Source organism: Vicia villosa, linkage group LG4, assembly GCF_029867415.1.
Source record: "Vicia villosa cultivar HV-30 ecotype Madison, WI linkage group LG4, Vvil1.0, whole genome shotgun sequence".
In the NCBI taxonomy this organism is placed as follows: domain Eukaryota; kingdom Viridiplantae; phylum Streptophyta; class Magnoliopsida; order Fabales; family Fabaceae; genus Vicia; species Vicia villosa.
The window spans coordinates 127,866,700-127,876,148 of NC_081183.1; the positions used below are offsets into that span (position 1 = coordinate 127,866,700).

Genomic DNA, 9,449 nt, shown 5'->3' on the forward strand with positions numbered 1-9,449 from the left:
GTTAAAAAATATAGAAAATACTCCCACATCTAATAAAAAAAAAAGTCTCGTTTAAATTGTGCTTGAACTTTTTTAGATAATTTATGAGTTTAATGGTAGTGCATTGTCAGTGTAAAGAAATATTCTACAGATATTCAATCAGATTATTTTAAAGTGTCAAATCATTTTAATATTTTAAAATTTAAAGGCCGATTTGGTAAGATCCATAATTATCATTGGTTGACAGTGTAAAAATGTGAAAATAATTTACACTGTGAGTTCACATCACCTTTTCTCATAATTTATTAAGATATAATTAGTTTTTTCATCTTGTATATAATTTATGTTTTTGTTAATTATTTTAAATTTAATATAAGACAAAATTTAGTTTTAAAAAAATTGTATATTTAAATTATTACTATTTTGAATCTTCAACATAAGAATAGAACAATGCATAGGGGTCAAAGTTTTAAAAGTTTGGGTTAGAATATTTATGCTTTGGTTGAAAAGGTTTTAGTCGACTTCAGAGGTTAGTTAATCTTATTGGCTTTGTCGAAGGTCTTAGTCAACTTTGGAGATTAGTTAATCTAATTGGCTTTGTGGAATGGTCAGATGAAACACCCAGGACCTTAGTCAAATTCTTTTAAGGAGTTGAGTTAAGTTGGTGATATTTTTGACTAGCAAGCTTTTGTAGGACTTTGACTGGTGCTAGCTGAAGAAGATTTTGTTTCTTCAATATGATACGGTTTTGATACTTAGTGTATTTTTGGAGAAGTTTGATGGTTATTTCGACACACTAATCTGAAACGAGGCTAATTTAACTGTCTTTTGGCCTTATACATCTAAAGAAAATAGTAAAAAAAATTACCATGTCTAGGTATCCCATGTCCTAGTGTCAAACTTGAAACAGATGCCTTTGATATTGGGTTTGGAGGAATTTTAAAACAAATGCCTCCGGATACAGAAAAGGAATAAGTATTCAGATATTATTCTGGGACATGGTCTTCTACCCAATTAAATTACAGCACTATTAAAAAAGAAATTTTAACAATTTTTTTATGCATTATGAAATTTCAAGATGATTTATTTTCAAAATCATTTTTATTAAAAATTAATTGCAAATCTACCAAAAATACTTTACAAAAGGATGTAGAAATTTAGTTTCAAAACTATCTTTGCCAGATGAAAATCTTTACTTGCATGTTTTGATTTTAAAGTCATGCATATTAAAAGAATTAAGAACACTTTGCCAGATTTTTTAACAAGAAAATTTGTGCAGGATAACCATGAACAACAAAAATATGAACACTAAAGCGTCGTATGGCCCTCCATTACAAACAAATGATAAGTATATTATTTTGGGTTTGTCCACCTAATTATCAAAATTTAATCCTCCTAGGTCCTCCTCTAAGGGGACTGGAGCCAAAAATGCATTGGTTTTTCCTTTAGAGCTCACTCAAAAGATTATGGTTTCTCTTTCTCCACATAATACTTCGCCATCTAAATTAGCATATTATACTCATCTTCCTATGGATATGTTAGTTGCAAATTCGACGCTCACAAAAGAGATGTTAAGGAAACAAAGGACTTATGTTGCAAAGAAATATCGACTTCGATGAAGCTTGATTTCGACAAGTTACTTTGATGAAGAGTTAGGCACACTGATAGATTTATATTCTATCTGGGACTTAGTAACATTTTTTAATAAAATGGATTTGGATTAAATTAAATGTGACCAACAAACTACCTTTCTTAATCAATTTTCCATTCACTTAGTATATACTTCGATTGCCAACTACACAAGTCAAGAAGTCATCATAATTTTGATACATCGTTTCAACTAAATTAAGTTGTCACCATAATTTCATCAAACTGTACCTTAATTCCTAACATATGATGTTGTTTTTTAGATGACTTTGAACCTTCACTCACATTCTTGTTAGCTACTAATACATATACTGTTTGCTATAGCTGTTAAAAAGCATGAGACATCTAACTATGCTAATGCCAACATTTTACGTAGCAATCAAACATCAAATCAAGCTTCTTCAAATTAAAATTTCCTAAAAACTGTCACCACAGTAATTTGGAATTTCCTAAAAACTGTCACCACAGTTATTTGGAATGTCCAATTATAACTGTTCAGTGCAGTATACTCCTACATTCCAAATCTTAACTTCAGGAGTATTGAAACTAATTTCTGCAAAAATGCTGCCAGATTAAAAAGAAAAAGTGGCAGCTGACAACCAATAAAAATTGATAAATCACAATCATAGTAACCTATAAATAGCTCAAAAAAACTGCAGTGCCAACGGAAGACATCACATAAAATACAGAACATGGACAAAAGGTCAATTGCAGTTTATAACAAGATGCCAATATGTGACAAAATCAAGTGCTATGCAAGACCTGGCATGACTATGGCACAAAATATGACGGTTATGCGTTTTAAATAATTGTAGTCCCCGACCACAATGGTAGATTTGTAGCTTCGGAGAGGTTTGATAGATCTCCACAATTACATTTTCGGTATTTATATGCAACCAACATTTGTCAGGCTAAGCAAAAGCTAAGTTAGCTCCATTCACATTCTGTACCAAACAAATTACAAATAAAATAACATAATACGTCTAAAAGACCTGGAAATCTCATTACGGCATGCACGTCTTATCATCCCTAGTATGCGCAGGATTGAGTTTTTCCTCATACAACTTTAATAGATAAGAAGACTCTTTCTTAAAACGTTTTATAAACTTATCCAGAAACGTCTTCTCAGACACTACAAATGGACATGTTAAGCTTGCACTCTTATTTCTCAAACCTTTATCGAGAAGATATTGCACAACAGCAGCCCTCGGAATGATCCTTTTTTCCAAACTTGACGATAAAATAAATGGTGCTTTCGTAATGGCCATAGCATCCCAACCGAACTGATTCACCCAAAAGCTCATCACTAAATTTATTTTATCAACAGATGTTAACATACAATAAGGTTTCTTTTTAAATGCTTCAAGAGCATCTTCATCCGACCAACCCCACTTCTTTAAGGTTTCAACTTTTTCCTCCCACAAGTTTTTGCTTACCGTCATTTTTGCAACCAATGCTATTGAGAAGATTATTTTCGAAGGATTAAACCCCAAATTCTTCACTTCCTCAACAAACTTGAGCATGTCTTGAACCTTGAATATCTGACTCCGAATCCGAAGCAATCTAGCAATGTTAGAGTTCGACACTCCATTCTCAATCAGCATCGAGATGTTACGCGGTACAAATTGTTCACAGAGTAAATTTGGACTCTGAATTGCAGAAGCAATAACTTCCTTGTCTGATTGCAAGAATCTATAAATCAATTCATAAGTTGGGACTATATGATTCTTCAAGCTACGAGACAAGACTCTAGGGTTCTTACTGGCAAGGTTAACAATGTCGGAGTTAGAAGCACCTTTGGAGAGTAAAAATTGGAACTTTGGTAAGACCCTTTTGGAGGGGTTGCAGGAAAGTAAGCCAGGTACCTTGGCAATCATATTGCTAAGTTGGGAGTCTGAGAAACCGTGGTTTTTGAAGAATTTGAGGACAGAGTCAGGTTGTTGGGTGGTTTTGAATAGAAGCCGGTGGGAGGAGCAGAGTTTGGAAGCAAATTGTGCGGAGAAACCGAAATTGTGGGTGAGGTAGGAGGCGGCAAATGAGGTTGAATCGGAAGTGTTGGTGCAGAAATGAAGAGAAAAGAGTGATGGGTACGGATGGAAAAGAGGATTAGGGTTTGGAGATAGTCGTGTTAAGGTTTTGAGGTAGATTAGGGTTCTATTGAAGTTGAACATGATTGAATGATGGAGTGAAAATTGAAAGAAATGAGCACTGTTGTTAGAAAATGGATTCAAATATTGAAAATGAATACAATTTTTTTGTTACCTTCAATCTATTATTGACGGCAGCTGTAGAGGGCGACTTCATGATTGGGTGGCTTCACGGCGGTGGTGCGGCGGGGCAGAAGTGCAAGAGAATGCATAGTTGTTCGAGGTTTGGACGAAGCGGAGATGAAGAATTGGTACAGTGGAATAAACTTTTTAAGTTAAAATGTATAAATAGTACTCCCTCATCTCATAAAAAAAAAAAAATCAGGTTTGAATTTTGCTTGAACTAGTTGATAAAAATGATAAACGACTTGGATCTCTCCATCGTTTTATTCTCTCCAACTATCTCATTCACTATTTTATCTCCTCTTATGGACTGAGTGTTTATATCTACAACAATGGCGGTTAGAATTTCCACGTGGGGATGCACTCCACACGTAGTAGATGAGTTTGTCTGTTACAAAGGGCAAAATAGTTCCTCTAGTCAGGAGCATTTGGGGAACATCTTCTCCACTGACTCCAACGGATTGGGCCGTGTTCGACGGTGGGTCAGCTATAGGTCCAATCTAAAAATATTATTATTATTATTATTAATTATTAATGTAGAATCAATTTTAAAAAATAGAATTATGATTGATGTTATATAAGAGGATATATATATATATATATATATATATATATATATATATATATATATATATATATATATATATATATATATATATATATATATATATATATATATATATATATATATATATATATTAAGATTTTGCCATTATATGATATTAACGTGGATGTTGTGAGTTTGTTCGTAAATTCATCCTTTTCAGTATATAGTAATTTTAAATTTGTATTATTGGTGAAACAAACAGTTCAAAAAATCAAAGATAATTTTTTAATGTTTTACTTCATTTTATTTCTTTGTTTAAATCTAAAAAATAATAATTATAGCAAACATTTAAAATTGTATAGATGGGAAATAAAGAACAAAATTAAAAGACACGAGACAATGTAAATGTAAATAGAAAGAGAAAAAATAATGTAATGTTTGTGGGACACAAGGGAACTGATGTTGGTTTTGAAAGAGATGTGAAAAATTATGTTGATGAAGAACTTATGGCTTTGAGTTAAACAATTAGGAAAAAATATATAAATATTGATCCTTAACTAATTTTATGATTTGTTATTGGTCTTACATTATATTCTTCTCATTTTGTAAGCTTGTTTATTAGTATCGTATTTATTATATATAATTCAATCATGGTTGAACCGATTGAACTATGACCCGCATGTTTTAACAGTACTTTCTCCGGTTTGATTTTTAAAACATTGATTTAATGTATTCTATCATTCAGCCAAATTATATTATTTTATATTCTTTGTTCAATATTGTTGATGTCTTATGTATATGTGATAACATAGATAAATCTAGAAAAATCAGGAGAATAATTGTTGTTTGTGTTGTGTTTATGATAATATAGATGAATCAAGATTTCATTATCCCGACATATCCCTAGACTAAACTACTTGTTTGTTATGTGCTCTCTCTACGTAATGGCAAAAGGCGAATCCGGATTGCTCTGTCTACTACGTGATAGCAAAAGGTGAATTCGGATTTCAATATCCAAATATATTTATTGTACTGTATTCTCTAATTCTGGGAAAAAAAATGGAGATCTCCCTACTCCAGCCAGCAGCTCCATCACATTATAATTTATAGAAAATCCATGTCTTTGAATATCTAAACCCACCAAATGCAAACTAGTTTCAATCCAGCAACTATTCCAAATATTGATTCAAATAAGGCCAGAATTATACAGGGAGTCTTCTAAAATTTGGAGACCGGAGGTTTAGCAGCAACTTCATCCTTCTCCTCATCCTCTCTCTATTGTATTTACCTTTGATCACTCTATACCAGTGTCTTTTCCACTCCTAAGCGCCCATCCCAATTTTAACAAACACGTGTTTTATTCATAATGTCCAAGTTCCTGATGCCAATGCCTCCTAAGAATTTAGGCTTCATAACCACATTCCACTTCACTGAATGAATATGTCAAGTTCTATCATCATCAAAAATGTGGGAACATATTTGGCTAAAGTCACACTCCTTGCAAAAAAATAGTTTATTCTTCACCTGCTCCAATAAATACTGAAAATCTCCTCTTTTATGAGCTTTACCAGTAAGAGGTACTTCAAAATACTTACCATTAAACTGTGTCTTCCGGAAACCCGAGACTTGAGTTAACTAATTTCTAACAAAAGAAAATGCTGGTTTTTTCATTACTAACATGCTTGAAATACTACAAAATGTGTTAAGAATATTAGCAACATAACCCATTTGTTCCTCAGTAGCCTGACTAAAAAGTATCCGGTCATCCGTAAACATTATGTGAGACACAAAAGATAACAAAAAGATAGGGTGATAAAGGATCACATTTCCTCAATCCTTTGTTTGGCAGAAAACAATTCCCCCCGTACGCCATTCCTTTGGAATGGAACACTGATGTTTAGAAAACCAAAAGAAGAGTATTTAAAAATAACACCAATCTAAAGAATAATGGTAACTGGTAACTATTTTAAATAGTTGTGGTCTACAAATCCAAAACCAGCTGTGTAGCTTCAATATTGATGCATCAGAGGTCAACACATTGCACAGCTACCATATAACTATGGCTGTGTTTGTCCATGATTACAAATACCATTTTAAATTCAACAAAATATCCTGGCTTAGCTAAATTTATGCAATAGATTATTGGGTTAAACAAACATGGAAGTAGAAATGACACTCCAAAAATAAGTATTTTATACCCATGAATGCAAGGAAATTAAACTTCAACATGTAGTATATATGATGTTGATAAACAAAGGATTTTGAAAAAATATCAATCTCAAGAAAAGCAAAATTTGTTACAAGTAAGTAAAGCTAATATAGGATAGAGATAGAGAGAAAATCATAGTGAATTTCCCTCCCTAAAGGTAGCAAATCACTCTCCCTAAACTAGCTCCAATCACCGTCTGTCTATACCAAACAAATTTCAAATCAAATATGGAACAACAATGCGGTAAGGCTCAAATACTTGAAAATCTATTCATGACATGCAAGTTTTGTCCCTAGTGCATGCAAGCTTGAGTTTCTCCTCGTACAACTTCAATAGATAAGACGACTCCTTAAAATCTTTTATAAACCTATCAAGAAACATCTCCTCGGGCACAAGAAATGGAGAAGTTAAGCTTGCGTTCTTTCTTCTCAAACCATTATTCAGAAGAAATTGCACAACAGAGGCCCTAGGAGTGATCCTTTTTTCCAAACTTAAGGAGAGAATCGACGGATGTTTGGCAAGGGCCAGAGCGTCCCAGCTCAACTGGTTAACCCAAAAATCCATCACTAAGTTAATCTTATGAATGGATGTTAACATACAATAAGGTTGCTTTTTAAATGCTTCAATAACATCTTCATCAGACCAACCCCACTTCTTAAAGGTATCAACTTTCTCCTTCCACCTGGTTTTGGTTACTGATGTTTTCGCGATCATTGCTACACCAAAAGTAGTTTTCGAAGGATTAAACCCCAAATCCTGTAACTCCTTCAATAAACTCACCATGTCACGCACCTGCAATGTCCGGTTCCTGATTCGAAGCAATCTCGCAATATTCGAGTCAGCCACTCCATTATCAATGAGCAATTTGATGTTTTGTGGCACACGGCTGTCTTCAAAGAAAGACGGATTGTGAACTGCACAGGCAATAGCGTCCTTGTGAGATTGCAAGAATCTATAAACCAATTCATAGGTTGGGGATGTATGATTCTCCAAGCTTCGACACAAGAGTCTAGGGTTTTTACTGATAAGGCTAACAATGTCGGAGTCAGAAGCACCTTTGGAGAGGAAAAATTCGAACTTTGGCAACACCCTTTTGGAGAGGTTGCAGGAGAGTAACCACGGTGCCTTGGCAATCATGTTGCATAACTGGGAATTAGAGAAACCGAAGTTTGCAAAGAAGTTGAGAACAGAGTCAGGTTTTTGGGTGGTTTTGAAACCGAGACGGTACGTGGAGCAGAGTTTGGAAGCGGATTTTTGGGAGAAATTGAAATTGTGGATGAGGTAGGAGACTTCGAATGAGGTTGAATCGGAAGTGGTGGTACAAGAATGCCGAGAAAATGGTGATGCTTGTGGGAAAGTTAAGCATTTGAGATAAATTAGGGTTTTTTTGGGCCATGTGTTGAACTTCAACATAGTGATTGAAGGAGTGGAAATTGAAAAAAGGGGCTCCCGGTTTAGACTTAACCGAGATGGTAATGACTTAGCTGGAATCAGCCCTTTCGAAGTAAAATCTTAACACTAGTAAACTATCTGGATACGGTTGAGCTTGTGAAAGTTAAAGTAAATCTTAACACTAGTAAACTTATCAAATCATGATTATACATGGGTCAACCAATAGAGTGAACTAGGCATGATTGGAAAAACATTTTCCCTTAGGGTCTGTTTGTTTAAGGTGAAGTTGGTGAGAGAGAAGTAGGAGAGAGAAGTTGAAGAGAGATATCAAATTTCTCTTGCTTGGTTTGAAAAGAAGTTGGAGAGAGAGACTAATTTTGTGTGGGCTCCATTGATTTTCTGTTTCTTCTCAAACATGGAGAGAAATGTGAAAACAAGTCTTGACATTTTCTCAGTTCCTATTTTACCCTTACGATTTATATATCAATGCACTTAAAATTTATGTTTCATTAGTTACAAAGTTTTAACTATTTATATTTTATATATATTTGTAAGAAGATTCACGTAACATTTTGTGTTTATTTTGATTTCCTTTAGCATGTATTTTAAATGGAAGACAATAGTGTGCTTATATGAAAAAAACTTAATTATTGTACAAAGTTTATCCGCTATTTTTTTACTGTCTACTTAACATTATTTATTCTTCTAAAATACTATTAATTAATAATTTTTAAATAGAAACAATCTAAAGCAAATAGTAGAAAGAAGAATAATATAAAACAAATTAAATAATTATATTAATTTACATCTATACTATTATATTGACATGAATATATTAATACTATTTAACTGCATTATATAATTAAAAAAATTATTTAATTTTAAATTTAACTAATTAATTTTTAATTTTCTGTTTTTATATAATAAACTAAACAAAATTGGATTGATTGACTATATTTTAGTTTAATAATGATAAAGCTAAAATTTAAATAAATTTTTGTTCTATATAAATATATAAGCTAAATAAAATTGGCTATTTTTTAGATAAAAGGTATTTTTGTCATTCTCAAAATAAAACACACTTCTTTCTCTTCTATTTCTCTTCAATTTTAACTATATCAAACAATACACAAAATCTACTCTATTTCTCACATACTTCTCTCTTTTCATACTCTCTCTCATCTCTTTCTCTCTTCACACTTTCTTCCCTCTACCAAACACGCCCTTAGAGCATAAATATCGCTAGTTGCATTTGTCTACATCTACCATTATTGTCAGAGTAGCATGGATACTTGAATGAAAATGTTGTGGCATTAAACAACTACGTATCCAAGAAAAGCAACGATGGCTTTCAATTTATTTATTGGTTTGTGTCGTGCACTCGTTTTTTTTGCCATACCTCTCG

The 9,449-nt window shown here is 32.9% G+C and overlaps 2 protein-coding genes across 2 annotated transcripts; both read right to left on the reverse strand.

Moving 5' to 3' along the window:
- Positions 1 to 952: 952 nt before the first annotated feature.
- LOC131599648 (uncharacterized) lies at positions 953 to 4,144 on the reverse strand. The gene is made up of 2 exons (XM_058871934.1): positions 3,889 to 4,144; positions 953 to 3,780 (listed from the first exon to the last, which is right to left on the reverse strand). Exon 2 carries the CDS (start codon positions 3,501 to 3,503, stop codon positions 2,631 to 2,633), a length of 873 nt encoding a protein of 290 aa, XP_058727917.1. The 5' UTR covers positions 3,504 to 3,780; positions 3,889 to 4,144; the 3' UTR covers positions 953 to 2,630.
- A 1,143-nt stretch (positions 4,145 to 5,287) lies between these two features.
- Positions 5,288 to 8,340, reverse strand: LOC131599649 (uncharacterized). The gene has a single exon (XM_058871935.1). It carries the CDS (start codon positions 8,063 to 8,065, stop codon positions 6,923 to 6,925), a length of 1,143 nt encoding a protein of 380 aa, XP_058727918.1. The 5' UTR covers positions 8,066 to 8,340; the 3' UTR covers positions 5,288 to 6,922.
- Between the last annotated feature and the right edge of the window lie 1,109 nt (positions 8,341 to 9,449).

What these genes read in the sequence shown, in the direction of transcription:
- LOC131599648 (XM_058871934.1), bottom strand. Translation starts at nt 3,503, where the DNA reads ATGATTGCCAAGGTACCTGGCTTACTTTCCTGCAACCCCTCCAAAAGG.
- LOC131599649 (XM_058871935.1), bottom strand. Translation starts at nt 8,065, where the DNA reads ATGTTGAAGTTCAACACATGGCCCAAAAAAACCCTAATTTATCTCAAA.